At 39.1% G+C, this 24,472-nt stretch overlaps 2 protein-coding genes across 2 annotated transcripts in view; one reads left to right on the forward strand and one right to left on the reverse strand.

The window, feature by feature from the left end:
- Positions 1-24,472, reverse strand: part of bccip (BRCA2 and CDKN1A interacting protein) — a 242,133-nt gene that overhangs the window by 79,440 nt on the left and 138,221 nt on the right. The window lies entirely within an intron of this gene.
- adam12a (ADAM metallopeptidase domain 12a) overlaps positions 1,800-24,472 on the forward strand; it is a 130,992-nt gene continuing 108,319 nt past the window's right edge. The window contains exon 1 of the mRNA XM_082151868.1: positions 1,800-2,113. Coding sequence (XP_082007994.1) covers positions 1,831-2,113 — 283 coding nt within the window. The 5' untranslated portion in view covers positions 1,800-1,830. The remainder of the gene's footprint in view (positions 2,114-24,472) is intronic.

Here is a 24,472-nt window from a genome sequence, read left to right on the forward strand (position 1 = left end):
CATGACTGTTTCAGGAAGTACGGAAGGGAGGGGAAGGGGGGACGAGGATGAGGGAGGGTCGAGCTAGCCTCCGTTTTGTTTGACAATACTTTGAACGTCAACAAGAAGTGACTTCACCCAAAATCACTTAGAGCACCTTTGACATGAGTAAGTGTAATGACTTCAACAATGAAGAGCTGATGGTAGATTTTTACTACAGGAACACACACACACACACACACACACACACACACACGTGAAGTACACGATACGTTTTCCCCGGGAAAATCAAAAGGATGTGAGTTTTAGGCGTGCTCCCGAGAGCCATTCTATGACACGTGAAACGAAAGAGCATTATGCAAAGAAAAGGGATTACTTCAAACTAGTCTCATAGCCAGAACTATATTGTCTATAGTCTCAAATATAGGCCTTTATAATCAAACTATCATAACAGTCGGTATTTTACCTCCTCCTCCTCCTCCTCGAAGACCTCCAAAACATAGGAATTGGGGCACTTTAGGAATGGTTCCTGACTCTTTTTGTCCAATTAATTTACAAGAACTGTCCGTCATTTATCATTAAAGGGAGATTTAGGCAAGGAAGTGCAGAGGATCCCAGAAAGATACTGTTATTCAGACGTATTCCCTTACTCTGACAGTCATTCCTGCTTTTCTTGGAGAAAAGCTAATCGCTGTCTAAATGGGGGTTGGTTCGATGTTAAAGTCTGTTTCTTTATTTCCATCTACAGGACAAGTCTTTGAGGATATGTTTCAAATGGATTTCTGCTGTCTCTTGGATCCATTCCTGTCTGGCCTTTTGAAATCGGGGTAATGCAAGAACAGAATGATGAAATCACACAGTATTTTGCTCTTTGGAAATGAGATTTTCACTGCACAGCAAACGCTGTCGATGTTGTCATTGTCGGATCGTTCCTGCATTAAGAAGTCTGAGGTTTTGCATGTTGTTTATGTGATGCAGCTTTTGAATAATGCACAGGTTCATTATGGATGTGTGCTTTTCTCATGTGTGTGCTGCAGTAAATCAGGGCAGATTCACAAACGCCATGTGCAATGCAGTGCATGCTGGTCCAGTACCAGCACTGTGAGTTAGCATTATTCAATTATTTATTTAAGGCCATCATTAGAGGTCATTCACATGACATGACGCATTACAAGTAACCGTGGCTCTGAATTACTTGTCATGTTGAATCAATTGATATATTTTATAATATTCTATTCTCGGTCCTATACTAATTATGGGATTAAATGGCGTGATGACCATTTCAATTAATCATTATCCTTTCATTAAAACATAAATTACTGACACTAGATTAAACTGATCAATGCTGTTGCCCTTTCAACTCACTGCCTCACACATAAAATAATATTCATAACATATAGGGTTTAGCAGGGTCATACATTTCAGACATGTGTTATCCTCTGGCATGGAAAACACAATAACTTTCATTAATAACATCTATAATAACATTATATAATGCTTAAAGGTCATTTATTATTATATTTTTTATTATTTTTATTTATTTTGCTTTTGCATTAGCTTTATGTCCCAAATTAACAGTAGGTTCCAAAAATGACAACTTACTGTAGAAATGCTTCTTTAGCCAAAGACTCTTGCACCCAAGACAAAGACGGTCTGTTAAGCATATTGTTTGTTAGCGAATATTAACGAGAGTTATTATAAACTGTTACCGCCGTTTCCGATCTAGGCTGCGTTTTTACACTTATCCAAAATCAGAGGCGTCAGGACATCGTCGCGCTCGCACACACACACACACACACACACACACGCGGGCGCGCGCGCGCAGACCGTTGCACGAGGCTGCCTGAGTTTATGTCGCTCGTGCGCTCATGGAGAGCTGATGTGCGGCGCGCGCGTCTAAACGCTTCTGACGCCCTGAGAGTCTCTCAGATTTCAGGAAGTGTCGGAAGTCCTCAGCCGCCGTGTGTCTGCCGTCGCTGCTCTATATTATGGTCGCTCTGCCGTGATCCGCGCGGATTCCCGTCGGGCACCATGTCCAGCCGGTACAGCCCGAAGCGTGCGCTCCTGCCCGCGGTCTGCGCGCATGTTGTGTCCGTGCTGACTGTCTGCTGCGCCGGGAGGCTGTTTACAGCAGGTAACACACATTTAAGTCTAATTGCTTTATGCACTTATAACTTTCACATGACTGTGTGGCTGCGACTCAAACCTTTTGCGCTGTCTACGTAGTCAAGCAGCAGTTTTGGGCATCATGGGCACACATAAGTGAAACCGCACATTTGTTTCTTTATGACACTGTTTCTATCTCATCTGACCCGTAAAATGCAAATGTTTTGACAAGTAGCCTAATTTAGAAGTTTCCACATCCAACACACTATCTACAAGCTCACTTGGTTTTGTCACAGTGTGTTTTGGGAGCAGATTAAGTCTCTTTTTCTCAAAGCAGAACAACTGATGAACTGTTGCACATTTTGTATGAAGAACATGCTCTGTTGTTTCTCCAGAACAACAACTTTAGGGGATTTTTGTGCCTTGTTAACAGAGGCAATAACAGAACATATTTGTGTTTTGCTGGTGGATTCTATTTTTGATAACTTTGTGGTTTGTCAGTAGTTGTACACTATTTGGTGATGATTCCATGGCATATACAGCTGAATGTGGTTGAATGTCACAAAAACCTGTCATACTTAAAATATCATTTATTATTTCTTTTGATTTTGATTTCCCAGGAAAATGCAGCTTATTAGGGGCAATAGGATATACATAAATAAGTGAATATATATGTATATATATATATATATATATATATATATATATATATATATATATAAATGTATCATTTTATGGTAATTAATTAGGCACATTTCTCCCCCAAATTCTCATTACAATAATGCAAAAAAATCTTATTTTCATTACTGTAATGCAACAGTTGCTGAAGTTTGACTTTAAGACAAGGAGTAACTCTGTCTCTCTCTCTCTCTCTCTCTCTCTCTCTCTCTCTCTCTCTCTCTCTCTCTCTAAACACATCATCACTGGTAAAGTGCTCTTAATTAACACAGAAAACAATCAGTCTCTCTTTGCCTCCTGATGCTAAATGTATTTGTGTGCGTGTGATGATTATGTTATTGTGTGCTCTGCTGAGTTAATTGCATGTAGACGATCAGTAATAGTTAAAAGCTCATTCATCATAGACACGGTAACTGATATGAAATGAGCGGGTTTGGTGGACGCAGTCAGGGTGATTATATGATGTGAGCGCAGGGGCTGAACTAATGAAACTAACCCGCTGCATGCAACAGTGGCAGATCTGATGAATGACACAGCGTTTAGGGCGACATGGTGCTTGATCAGCCAAAGATACCCTCATTAAATCAGAGCACTTATACAACAGGTGTGTGTTGGGGAGGGGCGGGGGGATGTGGAGCATCATATAGTCACATCATAGTTTACAGTATAGTTAGTTACTGGTACTAGTGTAAAACGATGTTAAATTAGCCACCATTGTCATCAAGAGCAGAAATTATGCAGAGAAAGATTTGAAACATAATGTGCAGTGATTCCAATTAACGATTATTTTTTACTAAACAAAAGCGAAACTATATTTGGTTGCATAACCTTTTATTATTTACATTAAAGTATGTTTAAAAAGTAAGTTTCCATTTGTCAAGAACTGCTCCAATCGATTAAAATAGATAATTCTTGAGTTTAAAGTGCCCCTATTATCCTTTTTGGGAAATTACATTTCATATAGTGTGTAATATAGCTGTTTCTGAATGTAAAAGGTCGGCAAAGTTTCAAAGACAAATGGAGTTATTGTCTCCCGAAAGAAAGAAGTGATTCTGAACTGCCTGAAACGAGTCGTCAGTAACTCCAGACTCACTTCCTGCTGTATGTTTGTAACAGATTTGCATAATGCCAGTCTCTGGTCTTGATTGGCTGTCGGCGAACAGCGTCTGCTTTGTCCTGCCCTCAAACACTGTAGTTTATCTGAGACTGGAAGAGTTTGGTTTGTGTTGATCATGTCGAGAAGACGCTATTTTCTGCTGATAAAGTAAATCCACTTTGATGCACTTTCAAAGGATGAGGACTCACACCCGAATTGATACGGTAAAACCAATGCAATCATTACTGTATCAAGGGCTGAGAAAGAGCTGAAATTCAGATGTTCAGTGTTAATGGGTGTTTTGTTTATGACTCATGCTGTAAGCGATCAACCAATCACAGCAGACTTGGCCATCTGACCAATCAGAGCAGAGGAAGCTCACAGAAAGGAGGGGTTTAGAGAGACCGAATCCTTGATCAAACCATTTCAGACACTGTGAGAAAAGAGCTGATGCTGCAATATATATACTGGGAAAATGTGTGTTTTTTTTACCTTGCATGCATAATTGTAGAAGACTCCAAAACAAAATTAGGTACCTTAAAAATTGCATAATAGGTGCACTTTTGGAATGGTTCCTGACTTTTTGTCCGATTACAAGAACTGTCCTAGTCCTTTGTGAGTCATTAAAGGGAGATCGAGGCAAGGAAGTGCAGAGGAACACAGAAAGATGAGTGTGGAAAGATGTGAGGTGGAAGTCAAGAGAAAGAACAGAGAGACAGACACGAGGAAGAGAGATGAGCCCGTCACAGTGGGGTGTAAAACCAGAAACCGTTGATGTGACAACAAGGTTACAGAGACACACGATCAAAGCAGCGCTGCTACCAACATGTGTTTGAGAGAGGTTGTCGACTTCTGTGTGTGTGAACACTGTCCCTGAGTCTTCTACAAACGCTTTCCCTCCAGACACAGTGTGTGGGAAAACCAGAGAGTTCATTCCCACCTCTGTGAATGTGTTGGCATGTTTGAAGTTAAAGTTCAGCAAAAGATGACAACTTTCTGTCATCATTTACTCACCCTCATGTCATTTAAATGTGCTTGAATTTCTTTCTTCTGTGGAACACAAAAGGGTCCAGAGTGCTTTTACACACACACACACACACACACACACACACACACACACACACACACACACACACACACACACACACACACACACATGCAGTAAGAATGCATGTGACACTGAAGACTGCAGTAATGATGCTGAAAATTCAGCTTTGATCACAGGAATAAATTACAGTTTACAATATGTTCAAATAGAAAACATCTATTTTAAATTGTAATAATGTTTCACAATGTTACTGTTTTTACTGTATTTTTGATCAAATAAAAGCAGCCTTGGTGTGCATAAAGTCATATTGAATTCGTATGATAACTTTATAAGAGGAAAAGGCCAAAACTTTCTGTCGTTATTCACTGAAAATCTTCCCTGTAGCTCTGAAATCTCATCCGCCATCACGGTTTTAAAGGATTAGTTCACTTTCAAAAAAAAAAAAAATTGCTAATAATTTACTCACCCCGATGTCATCCAAGATATCCATGTCTTTCTTTCTTCAGTCAAAAAGAAATTAAGGTTTTTGAGGAAAGAATTCCAGGATTTTTCTTCCTATAATGGACTTCAATGGCAACCAACGGTTTGAAGGTTCAAATGTCCGTCTCAATGCAGCTTCAAAGTCTCGACACGATCCCAGTCGAGAAATAAGGGTCTTATCTAGCGAAACGATTGGTTATTTTATTTAAAAACAAATATATATATACTTTTTAACCACAAATGCCCGTCTTGTACCATCTCTGAGATGTGCGACACATTGCGTCATCACGTTGGAAAGGTCACGCGTGAACTATGTCGCAGTCTGTCACATAACAAGTGAAAGCCAACAGCTTATGACTTCAGAAGTCTTGAAACATTGTGCACAAGTTGTATGGACTATTTTATTGTGTTTTTTTGTTTTTGTTTTGTTTGCATACACATTAATTGCATGGAAAACAGAATCTCTGATATTCTACTCAACATCTCCTGTTTGTGTTTCACAGAAGAAAGAAAACCAATCATTTTTGGGTGCACTGTTCCTTTAAGATTTTCATGCACTCACTTCCCCTGGGAAAGTAATACAGCAACTCGTCTTCCCACAATCCCCCCTGGTGTGAAATATGCATGGCGTTGACAGGAAGTGGTTATACCTGGCAGCCGTTGTTAAAGACTAATGAGTGAATTGATCAGAACAGGTGCCTCCCCGCGGTCTCACGAGGCCTGTGTTGCAGGAGTCCAGCATGTGGTTCTGCATGAAGGCTGCTGGAGGCTGAAAATGACTGGAAATCCTTAGTGGTGTGCTTTTATGAGCTGGCGTCTGCAGAGATTGTTCGTTTTATGGGTATGATCAGTTGTTAAATCCAGAAGGGTCACGGAGATGCCATTCGGAAGCATCTGTTATTTTGCATTATTAAAGTCAACGGGAAATCAAAATTGACCTCATTTGTTTCTGTAATGCACATTTCTAGTCTTGTTGCGTATGATTCATCAATGCACGCTATTCGTTGTCAGCCAATATGGTGTTTGTATGTTGTTGTTTTTAAAAGACCATGTAAATGCTGAGATCTAGAGAGCAGAGTGGATACTGATTTAATGCTCATATATCAATAAGTGCTTGAGATTTGGTGCTTATGTCTGCTTGACTTTGAATCACTATAGGCTATACTGTTCAAAAATTTGGGGTAAATATACTTTTAATAAGCAAAGATGCATTAAATTGATGAATGGTGACAGTACAGATATTTATTAAGTAACAAAATATTTATATTGTAAATAACTGCTGTTCTTTTGAACTTTATATTCATCATAGGATCCTGAAAATCACGGTTTATACTAAAATATGAAGCAGAACGACTGTTTTCAAAATTGATAATAATCATAAATGTTTCTTGAGCATCAAATCAGCATATTAGAATGATTTCTGAAGGATCATGTGACACTGAAGACTGGAGTAATGATGCTGAAACCTCAGCTTTCATCACAGGAATAAATTACAGTTTAAAATACAGTCAGTTCTGAAAGTATTTCACAATATTACAGGTTTTACTTTATTTTTGATCAAATAAATACAGCCTTGGTGAACAAACTTTTGAACGGTAATCATTTTGAAGGAAAAATGTGTCAAACGGCTGCTTTATGTTGATTTTTAAAATGGTTTTTGATGCATTTATAGATTTTTAAGAAACTTTTTTGGGTGAATTGTCACTTTCTTTCTGTGTGAGTGTGTTTTTTGGTCACGTTACGATGCAAATTGCATTCTTCATTTCATGTAGAGTTTAACATTCGTACTGCCTGTTGGTTTTCGCCACATGTCCTATTCTCAAATGACAGTTTCAGGCGTACAGTACGTCATCGGTCAGACTGAGCAAGTGCTCGTCCACACACACCCAGAAACGGATCATGGCAGAGCTGAAAACAGCTGAATGGGATTGAGTATCTGCTGGTGAATGCGTGACTGCCAGAAAGAGTTTCAGGAGAACCGGCAGCTGTTCATATCATACGCCGCTGGACTGTTGAGGGAGAGAGAGCAAGAGACACCCTGGAAAAACAGACAGTTGAGGGTGTGGGGGGTTAATGAAAGACAGACGGAGAGGAGGAGAGAGAGACGGATCCTGTGCAGTGACAGACAGCTGCACACATGTATAGGTTAAACACTACAGAAGATGTCTGCGCGCATGACTGCCTGACACACACACACACACACACACACACACACACAGAGAGAGAGAGAGAGAGAGAGAGAGAGAGAGAACATTTAAACTCAGCTGACCCCTTCCAGAGCGTTTTACCTTCTCAATATGAAGATCAGGGCCAATTATGTTCTCAATAAAGCGCAACATTGACCGCCCACCTCTTCCTTAAAGTGTATTTCTTATTCATTTCTCTACGGGGAATTCAAAGACTTTAACCAAAGTCAGCTCTGAGATAAATCACAATATTTCATGTGCCTAATGAATAAATGTGAATGTAAAATATTAGATTTTGATTTGAACTGAAGAAGTATTGCTTAAAATTCTTTAATTGGGAAAGAAATTGTGAAAAAAGACAGAGGTACAAAACATATACTCATGAATTCATTTCATTCATGCATTTGACTTACGCTGTTATTCAAAGCAACTTGCATTAAATTCAAGCTTAAAGGAGCCATATGTAAGATTGTGGCCAGAACTGGTACTGCAATCACTTTCAAATTACTGTAGAGCGGTGTATCCCCTCCCCCTCCCCCCTGACTCCAGGTTGCCAGATAGGCTGCAGGATTCAGCAGTAGATAGGTGGAGGGTGGAGCTTCAGGCCAAAACACAACATGACAACATCAACATCAGTTGAGGGCTGCAACTTCACTTTTTAAATGACAATATCCTGGCCGGACTACTGTTGTCAGTGATATAAGTATTTGAAATGAACATGATTTCTTAATGTCTAGTGACATATCAGGGCCATTTTATGATTAATTGAAATACATTTCTTACATACAGCTCCTTTAACATTTATCAGTTCATGCATTCCTTGGGAATGGAACTCATGACCATGGCGTTGCAAGCATCATGATCCACTGATTGAGTTACAGAAATGCTATTGAATTATATAAATGTGCAGAACAAGCTATTGACTTTTAAGTCATGGTTATAAGAATAAAATGACAAAATATTGTAATATATACAAATAAAGAAGTAGTTTAAGATTGTAGCTTGATCATGGCTGCATAATTCGCCGTGAATTATAGAACTGAGCTGTTGTTGCTGCTGAGGAATTTGATAATGAAGATTTTAGTTGTGGAGAAAATGAATGATTTTTACTTTTGGCTTTTATTTTTTCTGCATCTGTCAACAGTGTGTATGAACCGTTAAAATAGTCCTAAAAGCCGGTTTGAGCCTCAGTGGCATCTGTGGGATCCTTCATGAAGTTATGATGAACATTTTTTGAGCTGACTCTTGGTTTTAATTATAAATGTTCAAGGTGGTGTGTTTCAAAGAAGCATTATAAATTCAGAGTTCTGAGAAGTAAAAGCTGTTTTTTCCACTTGAAAGTGGAGAGTCAGCATGTAGTCATAATGGATCTCATTTACTTTCTTCTAAGGGGCTGTTTACACCTGGCCACTTAATGTGTTTTCTCAGATCGGATTGCTATCTGATTTATCAAAACGATTCCATTTACACCTGGTCACATAAATGTGTTTTTGCGAAACGGATTTAAATCCGATCTTCAATTCCCGCGCTATATGCAGATTTAATGGAGTGTACGTCACCGAAAGCAAAAGATATGAGCTGCATTTTATTGATCATCAGCTAAAATTTCAAAGACCGCAATAAAAGAGAGCGGCAACAGCCCTGGTAAGATCATTTCGTTTCTTAAGAATTTACTTTTAATGATGATGATTGTGTGTTAAGCGTCTACGACTTACTTTCACTTTGATTTGCGATAGTTTGCACGTTGGCTTAAAGGTGAACTAAGTAACTTTTTTTACCTTAACTGAACAGCTTCGGAGTCATTGGAATGGTTATATTACTTATTTCGGGTTGAATGGTGGTCGTTTCGCACCCCCCTGGTGCCCGTGAGCGGAAAATACGCACTTGCAACTTTGAGCCGCCGGCCGCTGCGTCAGGAAGTCTCGCGTGATATCAGGTCTCGCGATGTAAACAATTGCTTTACGGCCAAAAGAAATCTGCTAAAATGCTGTCATTATTGCGCTCCCTCACGCTGTCCGAACCCGAATGAAGAAGACGTTTTAAAGAACGTCCCATCTGCTTTGATGTCGTTGATCTATAGCCTCTGGTGTCTGAGAATCAACAACGAGTTTTTACAACAGTGTTGTCAAATATCTATTCCTGTGGGGGGAGCTCTAGAGAGAAACCTGCGAGCAAAAAGCGAGAATACAGCGAAGAAGTCCCGAAGCTACTGAGTGCTGCTTTAATGAATAGATGCTCAGCTTCTCATCTGCAGTGATGCGTGTTCCAGTAGCGTCGTCATATCTGGCTATAACATTACATATAGCCTATAACACGCTCTCACACGTTTATTTTTTTAGCATTTTTGGGAGGAGTACAATTTACATATGTGGTTTCAACAACCAGATGCATTTACACTTGTCCAGTTTCGTCAGGAATGCGGCCCAGACCTCCTCCTGAAGTGGTTTGAGTGATCGGATTCAAATCCGTCTCGAATGCGTTTCGGAGGGCATTTACACCTGGTCTTTTCACGATCGGATAGCTATCCGATCTGAGAAAACGCATGAAGTGGCCAGGTGTAAACAGCCCCTTAATGCATTTTTTTTCTATTTTTCTATTTACTCCATGAATTATTTTGAATATTAAAATAGTGTTTGGCTTTTGTTTTGATTTGATTTGATTATTATTATTCATTGATAATATTGATATGGGATTGTCAGCAACAAAAATCTTATTCAGAATCAAAAAAACGTTTTTCTTCATAATCTTTTGATTTCTACTATCTATATCCTAGATTCTTTCCTACTGTCTAAAATAAAATGGTCAGTGTCAAACTCATATTCAGAATTTTACAAAAACACATTTGTCCGTAATATTTTAATTCTGGAGGCAAGGCTTTATTGTAGATATCAAGATTTCTCTAAAAAGCAGAATTTAATATATTTTAAAAAAATGTATCTTTTGTTTTTAAACTTTTTTTTTTCCCCACTGAAATGTTCTGTAAAAGGGGTACTATGTATGTAAACATAAACCACGTCTGCATTTGTAATCATAGAAACGACAAAACAAGTGTTACTTAAAAGAGCTGTATGTAAGAAATGTATTTCAATTAATCATAAAATGGCCCTGATATGTCACTAGACATTAAGAAATCATGTTCATTTCAAATACTTATATCACTGACAACAGTAGTCCGGCCAGGATATTGTCATTTTAAAGTGAAGTTGCAGCCCTCAACTGATGTTGATGTTGTCATCTTGTGTTTTGGCCTGAAGCTCCACCCTCCACCTATCTACCAATCACGAAGTCAGTAGTGTTTCGGCATCTGGGTTGCCAGATCTGCTCTAGTTACCACAGCTGCAGCTACAAACGTTCCTGCTGGATCCTGCAGCCTATCTGGCAACCTCGAGTCAGGGGGGAGGGGGAGGGGATACACCGCTCTACAGTCATTTGAAAGTGATTGCAGTACCAGTTTTGGCCACAATCTTACATACGGCTCCTTTAAAGCTTAACCACTGTGTTCTAATTGTGTCCTCTTTTGGAAGGCCAAACAAAGTAGTTATGCTTTCGCAACGAAAAACACAGCATCTCCACGACATGGTGGAGTACAGTAATACAGCGAGACTAAAAGTTACGCCTTCTTTATCTGCGTATACATTTGAGTGGTGTTATGAAACTCTGCGCACACACACTGACGTAGGTTTGTGGAGGCGTGTTTGAGCGAAGCGTGAAGGCTTGGCTGAGTCCTTAACTTTTACAAAGAATATATCTTTGGGTTTCAGACTTTGAGCTGTGTAACTCTGCAGATCTTATACATGCACAAACAGCTATAGCACACTAAAGAAAAAGGAACACAAGAAATCGCATCATATGACCCCTTTAATTCCCCGGGAGCCCCTAGACACCAGTTTGAAGCTCCCTGTTTTACAGCACCATTAACACATCATTTAATTACTTCTTTAAAGTTGTAAAGACTCTTCGGATCACACTGGCCTTTAGTGGTCTGCAAGTGTCCGTTTGGCGCCATAAAATCCTTCATTAGGATTTAAACTCAACAACTTTTTATGGTGGAATAAACAATTAGTTGCATTTAACTCAGTCAAGTTGGACAGAAGTAATTGTGTTTCATTCCAGCTTTTTCTAGTTTGAGTTTCTCATCATGTTTCAAGATGTAGCTGTGGTGCCCTTGATGTGGGGAATCAAGGCCTGTGATGTGATTAATCATGAATCCAGTGCCGTCTCACCCGTCATTAGGGACCCTCTCTGGGATTAAACGCCCTCATACGGGACGTCTGCTGCATTTCGAAGGAGTTTCAGTCTCCTTCGCCACATCACAGACCTACGCTGAGGCTTCAGCCTTCAGCATGGCTAATTTCCCCTCGTGTCCGTGAGGATGTGTAAATCTGAGGTGCTGGGAATCACGGATCATTGGGCCCTCTGATGCAGAGGTCTGCTGCGTGCTCCTTAACTCACGGTTTAGGTGGTCTCAGGGGGTCTTCATGCACGAGTGGAGCTCGCGGTGTACACAGGTGTGACCCAGAGACTGAAGCAAAAAAGACCCAGTGGAAGTGATCCATCACTTGGATAAAGGTATGAGAGCGAGCTTTATCCAAAGCATGCTCGATCCGTCATGTGTGGCCTTGAATATCTCTAGTAGAGCAGTTGCACAGCAGGGAGATAGTAATGCACTACAGACCCCATCACATTTTGTGTTGTTTTACTCCATGTGGCTTAACTTTAAAGCAGATATCTGCAGTATATGCTAGTGCATTTCTAAAAGTATTTTTTAGTAAATGCGCACATGCAAAATCTAGTCTTTTAGGCCTGCACGATATTTGAATATTTTGTGAATATGTATATTGTGCAATAATTTGTTTTTCTGCAGTATAAATTGCAATATAAAAAAATACAGGAATTTTCACCAGCTATATTTGGAAAGAATTAATAATTATTGTAAGATTTTGATGACGATTCTGTTGGGAAGGGAATCTGCACAGAACATAAAAATAATTTTAAAACACTTTTAGGGCTGAACATCTTGGGAAAAGCTTGAAAGATTTGGGTGGTGATGCTTTACAACAAACTACTTAAACCACTTCAGTAACCATAAAATATTAATATAAAATAATTATAATAAAAATTATAGTAAAAATTATTTTATAGTGCAACTATAAAATGACAATGCTACTATTTGCATCCTATAATTTCTTCTTCATTTCTATATATCATGCAGCTCTACTGTCTTTGTCTTCCAGTGAAATTATCTGAATATTATTGCATCTTGTTTTCTATGGGTATATACATTTTGTCCACTAAAATGCTCTATATAAAGGGAATTAATGAATGCAACTTTGTCTATCTAGTAATAGCATGTATAAAATAATAGTTTATAGGTTATGCAAATGTTCTGAACGTGTCTTCATTGCTTTTGTACATTGAAAATGTCATAAATTGTAGTTTTAGAAGGCTGTGACGTGTGATATAAACCAAAGGCTATTTGCTGCTTTAAAAAGCAACAAGCCATTTTATACATACAACATTAACTTACAGGTTTCAACAGGAAACGCATAAAGAGAGAGAGAGAGAGAGGAGAGAGAGAGAGAGAGAGAGAGAGAGAGAGAGAGAGAGAGAGAGAGAGAGAGAGAGAGAGTGAGTGTGAGTGATGGGAATATCATGTGATCTGTAAGAATTAGGATCAGAATATTGTGTAAACTTGTGTATAAAATGATAGTGGTTTTCAGCGTAACTGTTGAAAAGCAGAGAATATCATCAGACATCATCAGCTCTGGACATTTCTGACAAGCAAACGCATTGTGTTGATCCTGTAGGGATGATGTCATGATCTCTTTGAGCAGCAGAGCTGCCCATGTGACCTGGCTTCGTCTAAATGCCACGTGAGGTTATCTGTGTGGCTCCTGGCTCTTCTCAATGGGCATATGCTGCTGGATCAGTGTGCCAAGGGCAGGTGGCTCTAGAGACCTCAGATGACCAGCAAACACACCAGACCCCCTGGCCCCCAAAAAATACCCCAGAGAAGTTCTTCTGTGCGTAGACACTTCTCAAAGTCCAACATATGATCAGTAGTGTAGTAGTCAGAGGACTGCAGAGGTCACACTGACCGCCCAGCAGGGGGCATCACTCTCACTTTGTCCTGCCCAGGGATGTCATCAGGGGAAGTGTTTGAATGCATTAATTCTCCAGGCTCTTTTCTTTCTGTTCTTCTATACACACTTTGTATTTCGCATGGTGCTGCAACATTTACAGAAGCCCTGAAGAACGTGCAGGAGCTTAAGTTGTGCCGTTTTGACACGATAAAGACTATAGTTGGAACGAAAAAGTGTTTTTACTTCTCAATGCCATGAGATAACCCTTTTTCTTTAGAAAGCCATCTATATTCTGGCGCTTCAAAGAACTAAAGAACCTCTAGTGTAACATGGAGGGCATTTTAATATTAACACGAATTATTTGCAACCCTTTTTACTTCTTTAACCTGATTCATCTCTGAGCGAAACAAGGGCTCGATTTAATTAATCAGGAGGATTGTTGGGATTGTGAAAAGTGGATGTTAATTCAGTCAGATGGAGCAAGTTCTTTTTATAAACATTTGTTGCTCTTAATAATGTGCACTAGTTGTGCATAGTAAGACCAAGAACATGTATTACAGTTTTTCTCAGTCGCTTTGGTGCATTTCTCACATCACTATTTACATTTGCACAACAGTTAGTTCAACCTCCACAACATTTAGTCATTTGTGCACATCATAGTAGCAGTTTCTCATTCCTTCCAACAAACTGCAAATGCTTTTGGACATGCTTTCATACAACTCTCTGCTGTTTTATAACATTATCATTTGCTTATGTCATGTCAGTCAAAATTAACTATACTTGTGAATGCTGAATAGTCATTCCATATAAAACTAATAGTCCTCATTTCATTGCTCGAGTCATTACATACAAAAATGTTGAACTAGTTGTCAAAATCTGTCAAGCAAATTTTACACATTTTTAAAAATCTTTTTTAATCGCCACTCAAGGAGATGCTTTCCTCGCTGCATTGCAAGAGATGATATTCGCTGTACAAAATTATGTGGCCAGACAGAGAGGAACGTCTGGATGTGCATGAATGATTACAGTACTATGTATGTTGTATGTTCAGTTCCAATATGTACTGCAATATTGTTTCCAGTTGTGCACAGCTCTACCCAAAGGGAGTTTGTTTGTTGTAAATAAGGGTGTATTTTTTCTTTTGCACAATGCTGTGAACAAATTAGAATTGCATAGAGCATATGCAGTAAAAATGTGAAACATACATATTCAGTGTCTTGTACTCGGTTACCTCACTAAATACAGTAATGTGTAACTTTACTGTATTTTTCAAATGGCTGTGCAAATAGTATATAGTGCTGTCTTGAGCATTTTCAGGCAGTGTCACCAAGATCTGACTTTTTTGCATTGGAAAACATTTACAGAGTAAACTGTCATAATGAAAACATGACAAAGCCATTTGACTATCTTGTTCATAAACAATGGTGTCAGGACTTTTCATCTTGATGACACTGACACTTTCATTGACATGAATACTGGCTTTTGAGGAATGAGCTATCCATTTTGAGCAAGTGACACGCTTTTGCAGGTTATCAACTATGTTTTGCAGTTTGTACTAATTGTTTTGAGAACTGCATTACCTGTTGTGCAAATGTAAATAGTGATGTGAGAAATGCACCAAAGCGACTGAGAAAAACTGTAATAATGTGCACTAGTTGTGCATAATAAGACCAAGAACATGTATTAAGAAAGAACATTGCGTAAATTGTGATTTAATGTTGACTGTAATTGCAATCTTGGACCGCAGCTCTTCGCTGAATCTGGGCTTATTGCAAACTCTTATACTTATCATTCTCTCTCACTTGAAGATGATGTTATAGGAGTAACCCATTGCTTTGTTGCATGCAGAAATCACAGGTCTTGTGTGCCGATCTTCTTTCAGGACAGGACCCTGATGTCACCAGCAGACCTGCAGGGCCCGGTGTGTGTTTGTTTAGTGTCGTCTTGCAGGCTGAGCTGTTCGGACTGGAGGTCGGCCAGAATAAACACTCACGCCACGATCACAACGTGGAGAGGAACGTTAATGAGATAAGAGCGGTTAGAGAATAATGCTCAGAGATGATGTTTCTAGAGTCAGCATCACCGTGACTGTTTCTCATACTGAAGGTGGAGATGCAAACATTTTCCTAACATTGTGTACTTGTGCTCCAGACATGATAGATAGATAGATAGATAGATAGATAGATAGATAGATAGATAGATAGATAGATAGATAGATAGATAGATAGATAGATAGATAGATAGATAGATAGATAGATAGATAGATAGATAGATAGATAGATTGATTTAGGGCTGCTCGATTATGGAAAAAATCATAATCACGATTATTTTGGTCAGTATTGAAATCACGATTATGTAACACGATTATTTCACATGACTTTGGGAACGTGTTGCATTTATTAAAAAGACACCTTTCAACAATTCTTAAAAAATCGAAATTTGAACATTGATGTACTTTTTGAACTATTAAAATAAATAATATAACAGATAATACTTCAATGACTATTTTAATAATTCCCGCAGGTCTGCCACTTATAATGTGGAAAATTCCCCCACAAACATTGATTCACTTTAGCAAGTAGATTGTATGAGTAGCCTAAATTAATCCACACAGATTATAAAATCAAATCAATCATTTTAAAACTTTCTCCAAGACGCAATTTCACAAACCGCGTGAGTGTTCAGCGGCGCCGCGTCTTCTCTCTCTCTCTGTCTCTCAACATGGGTTGGACAAGGCAAGCGTCGAAACTACACTCTCGCGTTTAGAAGTCGGGACATGACAGATTTGTATGCACAATCGGGCAAGCATTGCATTGTAACTAAAGTTGATCATTTTCTCTTCTTTTTAAGTCTTATCAGTTTAAACATTCAAGCTGAGAGAGTTTAGCCTATGGCTTCGGGAGGGGCGGATGTGCGCGTGCGCGTGTCATTCAGAACACAAGACAAAATTAGAGCGTTCTTTCAAAACAGAACATGGCTAGGGTGACCATATTTTAGTTTTCAGAAAACAGGACGGGGACGTGGTTTGGGAGGCGTGGTTAAGGGGTGGGGGCGTGGTTGGGGTGAATGCATCAAAAAATACTTGACAAATGCATTCACAACCTTGCAACTATGTTATTGTACTTTAATACATAAAGTAGCCTAATACATCCTTTCCATTCAATGTTTGGCCCGCAACAATAGAATAGCCTACTATTAAAAAAAAAGTTTAGCTTTTAACACCTTTTACATGACACTATTTCTTTTCATGGCCATAGCATAGCTTAAAAATCTACCACTAAAATAAAAAATCTACTACACTATTTCAGTAAAAAAACAATTTCAATCCTCCTGATGTTCTCTTGTAGCCTTTACTTTCTTTATGTGGGCTTCTACTTCGCTAGCACCTTTATTTGACACTGACAAGTACGTTCCAGCTTTGCAGTTCATGCACACGGATCCCGACCGAAACGAAAAAAACTGGAATTTTCTCTGTAAATTATCTGTGAATTTACATTTGGGCTTTTATTTTTTTTATTTTTTTTTTTTAACGCTGTTAGCTACTTACATCTTATCTCGCACTTGACCGTAAACTGAAGCATCGACCGTCGAGTCCTGGTCGAGTCACGCTGCTAAAATTGAAATTCTGTGTCTGTGAACGTAAATTCCGCCTACTTTGATTTGATTGGTCATTTCAAATATTCTGACATTGAGGAGCAGTGTGACAGACCAATGAGGCTGAGATGAACACACACACACAAACACACAGTGGCTTCTGTATTCTGACGTGCTCTCTGCTTGCCGCTGCGGATTGAGGAACGCGCTGATTATAACAAGACGGGGCCAAGCCGGTTTCATATGTTTTGTGTGCAAAGGCAAGCATGTATTTAAAGTACACGCTTAATGGCTCAATGAAAAATAATGAAAACCAGGACATTTTCATCACTTTATAAAAAACAGACAGGACGGCCAGGACAGGACCTGAAAACAGGACATGTCCTGGGAAAACAGGACGTTTGGTCACCCTAAACATGGCAAAATAATAGTTTTTACTCGATTGTACTATTTTGGTGATCGTTGGGAGCCAAAATCGAAATCGAAATTAAATTAATTGCCCAGCCCTAGATTGATTGATTGATTGATTGATTGTTGTTTGTTTGTGAATCAAAATACTAAATTCCTGTCATTTCAATTTAACTTCCTGTGGAGTCGATTCACTTCAGATTCATGCTTGAATTTTCCAGTTCTGAATTTTGCAGAACCCTGGTGAGCAGAGAAAAGAAAGAAAGAAAGAAAGAAATGTTATATATATTAACTCTGCTACAAGCTTGCATGAACTCGTTCAAAGAAACACAAGGCTCTTTGGGGGTATTATAGTAAATCCCAGTGTGTTTTCCCTCCTTTATCCCAACATGATGTTAACGACACCACTGATTACATTCATCTGTATCAGTTGATTATTTCATTATTCACAATAAGCCTGCACTCGTGGATCCGACTGACAATTTCCTGTTTTCTCCCGCTGAAGATGGAGAAGGGCCTGTCATTGGGTGTTCCTCATCATCCGTCTCAGATTAACTTTAATCCTCTTTCCTTAAGGCACACAGAAGACCTGTGTCAAACATCTGATTCCAGTGTAAGGACGCTCAGGACAGTTTGTCGTTGTAGCGATGGGATCTCCATGCTCTCTTGAAGAACCTCTTGAGGCAGAAACCGTGTGTTTCTCTCCCGCATCTTTATCTCTGTCTCTATCTGGACTGTGGCCAGTGTTTTTTACACCGCGTCTGTTTGAGCTCTTAGTTCATGTGGAGAGTCATCAGCATGTCGCCCGTGGCGCTGATTTTCATAAATAATCAAATGCAGTACAGCAGCGGGATATGAACATGCTGAGTGGCTGTTTCACAGGGAGATGCTGTCACGGAGCAGGTGTTTTCAAAGTGAACCATTAGTGCTTTACTGGGTAGTTGGGGATCACAAACAAGATCTTGTAGAACAGGGGAGCCTTCCTGGAAAGACCAGCTAAGACCATCATTTACTGACTAGTTCATGCTTGTCATCACTGGGTGGTTTTTATGAGAGGGAACCCTTCCTGCATTGAGCCTGAGATCAGATCAGATGAGTCCTCTACTGGTTAGTGTTAGTTTAGTGCTGGTCCGACTTGCCGGGACAGCTTTTCCCTGCTGTAAAATGGAGCTTGTGAAATTGGTCGAGCACTAAGGGTGAATGGTATAATCAAAATGTTTTAGCTTGGTATGAGAAACTTTATATAACAGCAAAAGTAGTAATGTTTGATGGAAGTTCTATGAGTTTTTGCACTCTTATGACATGATATATATATATATATATTTATTAATTAATTACTATTTGAGTGAATAACTGAAATATTTATTTCAGATATATTATCTATTCTATAAATATTATATATATAATATTTGTAGAATAGATCATATTTCTAAAATGAATATTTCAATTATTATTTCAATTACTGTAACTCGCTTTATTTTGGTTATATATATATATATATTATAAAGCGAGTTACAGTAATCCAATCTAGATGGAATAAAAGCATGAATTACTTTTTTCCACAAAAAAAAAAGATATTGACAGAATAGGTTTTACTTTTGCTAGTAGTCAAAGCTGAAAGAATCATGATCTGACCACTGTATTTATGTCTTTCAACCCATCATCAAAAACAGCCCCTATCCAAGGAGAATTTAACTCCTGAGATTTATTTTTGTCAGGCCTTCACATCATACAAACTGGTCATAACCTCCGGACCATTAGTATGCAGTGTCATCTGCATAGCAATGGAACGACAGACCATGCTTCCTAAAAATAGAATCCAAATGGGAGCATATATAATGGAGAAAGGAATAGGAGCTAAGATGGATCCCTGGGGAACACCACACGATAAAGGAGCGGCCTCAGACCAATGTTCACCAATGTTAACTTTAAAACTTCTATTGGAGAGATGTGATTTAAACCATTCAAGAGCACTTCATTTTATGCCAGCACTCTGTTCCATAGAACTATGCATTCTAATGAGCAACTATAGTGAGAATAGGACGCTAAACTAAAGTGTGACCAATATTTTTTTTCATTATAATAGTATATCTCTTATTTAATACTAAATATTTTTTTTCTCTTTTTTCTCTGGAATGTGATGAGCAAAAAGTTTGTTTCATAACAAAAGTGCGACGTGCTCTTACAGACGTTAAGCTGGTCAAGTAAGGTATCGTGGCTGGTTTAGTGGTTCAGGTGCTGAGGTCAAACCAACATACTAGCATCCAAATCACAACACACTGTATGCTTGTTATTTTAGCCGGAAGAGACTAAAGTCGGATGCGCTTGCTTCAGTCCAGGGAAGGGTAAAAGGGGACTTTTCACAACAGCAGATGAAAGATTTGGTGCTCCATTTGCAATGAAAGAAAAAAGACTGTGAGGAAATGGTTATTATTGCGGAGGCTGTCACATCGAGGGCTTGTGTAAGACAGAAAACAGCCCCCTGGGTGTTCAGGAGGAGTGCAGGGCCCGTTTGCTTTCACTGTATTGCTGAGGCTTTAGAAGGGGTTTGTGGTTGCTATATTGAAGTGGTTGTGAGCCAAAAACGCATGATTAATTTTTGGAGATGTTTTCTCTCACATCCCCTCAGGTCCAGATGTCAGACAAAGATGCTGCATGTGAACTTTACTTCAGACTCCCACTGGAGATTAAACGCGCTTTGTTGCATCTTGGCGTTGTGAAGTTCTCAAGATCTGCTCAGACTTTTGGTTGAAACACCAGTTCTGACATTATGGGAAATCTTGTTTAAGCAGATGGTCTTAACCATATATGTATGTATATAACCATGAGCCACTAACCATGAATGGTTACTTTTATAAGTCAGTTTTAAGTCTGCTGGTCTCCCTGCCTGAAAAGTGTACAACATACACCTAAAACCACCAACATTTCAGCTTGACCAGACTGGGAGACCAGTTAAGACCAGCTTGGGCTAGTTTAAGCTTAGTTCTCCCCCCCCAGTGGAGACCAAGATGTTATTGCCAAAGGAACTTTCTGGAGTGAGGAGTTTCCTCAGAAGTGATGTCAGTTTCGGACACTAAAGTCACTGAGGACTTTCGAGCATCTAAATATTCTTTAAACTAACATTTTACTATTTCTGATGGTGTTTGACTTATACACACAAAGCCAGTGTGTGTATTCACCACAGCGCTTACACATTTTGAAAAAGGATTTGTTTCGATTTGCATCTGGAAACGGCATTAGATTTCTGAGCCGCCGCTTCAAGGCTTTATACCTTTATTATTTAGTCATTTGCTCTCATAAATCCAGTACACAAGATCTGCCTATAAAGAACAAACACATATAACATAGACGCTCCCAACCACACACTCGCTTTATTGACTCTACTGAAGATATATAAATAACAGCATGGATGAAGAGTGTAATAGCTAAAGTTTCTCTCTCTGCTTTATTGAGCATGTAAATAAGCGCTGGAGCCACGTTCCCTCACCACATCTCTATAACTTTATAATTTACTGACTCTCTTAAACAGCTCCACCACACAAGCAGGAGTTTCTGAAATGAACAAATATGGCTTGTTGTTGGGTTCACGCAGCTCGACTTCTCTCCTCCATTACCCCGTTTACAAGTGAACATTAAAAGCCCTGCTGTGTCTCGCTTACAATAGAGTCCATTCACCCACAACTGTGCTAATGTGAAAGAAGCCAGTTACTCTTAGAGGTGTACGACTCTTTCAAAGGACCACCGAAATGAAACGGCTACGAACGTGATGACGATTCCATGTGTGTGTCGGTCGTACTCGTAAAACAGTGACGTCAGCGTATAGACCCGGCCACTCTGTCACCCAAACTAACCTCTAAACCTTAAGAGCGCTGCTTTCAGAAGCAGTTGGTGTTGGATTCAGATCTGTCAAGCTCTGGGCTTGATTGTTTAGGATCAGTTTTATTGCCATGGAAATTATGGCTAGTTCTACATCAGCCATAAGAAATACAGCCTAAGCTGTGTATTGGGGTGGTTTGGTGTAGCGGTTTATCAGTCACACTAAACTCTGTGTTTCATTGACTTCAATTCATAATGCAGACGTGGGAGAGACGAGTGACTCTCCTATTTACATATGATAGATTTAAAGCAACACTAAGGACATTTTTTTACCTTAAAGTAATGTTTCCAAAATCGTATCAGTGGTTCATCAAGTCGTAACAGGGTGAAAGGCACTTCTGGATTTGCTTTGCAGCCCAATATCTGCTATAACCACACTATGCAAGTTTGCCAAACCGGGTCGCGTTTCTGTAGTTCGAATGAGACGTAAGGAAACTACAAATTTGACTTGCTTTACGTCAAGCGTTACAATAGTCATTATTTAGGTTTTCTTCGTTTCTGATGTCGCAATACATCATACTTTCATGAAATCATGCAACATACTCTACCTTGTCTGTGGTCATCATTCATTCCAAAGCCGGTGCTGGATAAACAGCGAGCGTGCGTGCGACAGTAGACTGCGGGCGGCGAAATGATTTACGACAGCGGTAATGGACAATTACGCTTCCAACCTGTTGGGCGACCGAAGAGGAAAAGTTCCTTAGTGTTGCTTTAAGAAAAAATATTAATTTATATTTGTGTGTATTTATGCACATACATGTTTTTTATTTATATCATGCTTAATTTTATAAAAAAAAATATTTTAACATATTTTCTACTTCAAAAAATTATAATATCTCTATTCAGTAAGGACACATTATCAAAAATAATATTAAAGACATTTATAATATTTTTATTTAAAATAAATGATGTTCTTTTCAACTTTCTATTCATCAGAGAATGCTGAAAATGTTTACACACACACACACACAAAAAAAAAATGAAGTAGCGCACATCTGTTTTCATCATTGATAATAATATTAAATGTTTCTTGAGCTGCAAATCATCATATTAGAATGATTTCTGAAGGATCATGTGACACTGAAGACTGGAGTAATGATGCTGAAAATTCAGCTTTGCATCACAGGAATAAATTACAGTTTAAAATATATTCACATAGAAAACAGTTGTAATATTGTTTCACAATATTACTGTTTTATTTTATTTTTGATTAAACAAATGCAGCCTCGGACTTCTTTCAAAAACATTACTTCAAAAATCTTACCAACCCAAAACTGTTGAATAAAAATATTGAGCAAAATACAATTTTGGTCAGTTAGTCATATATTAGATAATCAACTTTTCAGGATACTGTATTTTAAAGATAATTATGTAAAATCCAAATAAAGCTTTACATATCTTTATTGGAAAGGGTTTAAACAAAGTTTTTTATTCTCGTTCAATGAACCATAACAAAATATTGCACATTCACTTGAGGAGCATTCTCTAAGACTATGGGTCCTATTTTAACGATCTGAAACGCAAGTAAGCGTGAAGCGCAAGTAACTTTGTGGGTGGATTTCAACTGTTGCTATTATACCAGCGGGATAAATGACTCTTGCGCCCGACGCAAATTTAAAATGGGTTGGTCTGAAGTAGCTTCATTATTCATAGGTGTGGTTTGGGCGTGAAATAAACCAATCAGAGCATCATCTCACATTCCCTTTAAGAGCAGGCGTGCTTGTTCCATGGCGGATTGCTATTATAACGGCGGATTTGCCAGACGCACGCCAGGAGCGGTTCACAGCCGAGGAGACCGACGTTCTCGTCAGGGCCGTAAAACACAGAGAAGTGACATTGTATGGGGATGGAGAAACCCACCCAAATTAGCTTCGGTTAAACAGGCGTATAATAATTTGGGTAAATGTGTAAGCTAGATTTATGCATATTTTTTCACATCTTCATGGACACAACAATGATTTCACTCGTGTGTTAATATTTTTCCTGGTAATAATGTATGATTTGCAAAAATGAAAACTGCTGCTTCTGTGTAGATGAGAGAAGCAAAGTGTATGCGTGTTGTGCACACGCTACATTATGGCCAAGCATGCGCCCTTAAAATAGCAAATGAATAACAAGACTTTAGACTAGGCTTCTCCTGGTCTGTGGCGGAATTGTTTTCTAAACCTGCAAAATAGCACCAGGGAACGTTTGCGCCGGAACATGCCTCCTCTTTTCGCTGCACCGCCCCCGGGAGCGCAAGTTCACTCCTTAGTTTACCGGCGTGCGTCTGTGGAGGGAAAAGTCCACTGTGCGCGGGTGCAAAATAGGAATGATACATGCGTCGGTGTACAAAGTCAATTGCGCTGGGTGCAAGATAGGGCCCAATAACAGTTTACACACGGTAGACAATTTTAAGGACACAGTTACAATAACTTAGGACACTAAGGAGTCTCCAGCAGGAGAAAGATGCCCGGGTCCCTGATCACCTGTATGACCGTGCCATAGTCCTGCATGAGGACTGCAGACTGCAGAGGTACTGCAATGTCTGTAATGTAAGACTCCTGACACTGTGCTACAGCGGATCTCAGTCCTTGCAGAGCCGAACCACGTGTAACCATGTGTCCCCCCCAGATGTGTTCGAGGACTCGCAAGTGCCCAGGTGGAAGAGTGGAGTAACATCTCACAGCAAAAACTGCCAAATCTTTCTCAGTCCATGAAGATGAGATGCACTGTAGCACTTAAAGCAGCTTTTCATATTTATCCTGCTCTGTTCAGGGACTCATTATTTACAAGTTAAAGGGTAACTCTCGCCAAAATTGAACCTATAGGCTCTTTTTGTTAATCTACCCGAGTCAAACTTTCGTGTAAAAGCATAATTAGAATGGAAACGCCACTTTTTAAGATTGACCGTATTTTCGTTTTAGGTCAAAATGCCTTTTGAATGGGAGTGCTTATG

Source organism: Leuciscus leuciscus, assembly GCF_965113295.1.
Source record: "Leuciscus leuciscus genome assembly, chromosome: 21".
NCBI lineage: Eukaryota > Metazoa > Chordata > Actinopteri > Cypriniformes > Leuciscidae > Leuciscus > Leuciscus leuciscus.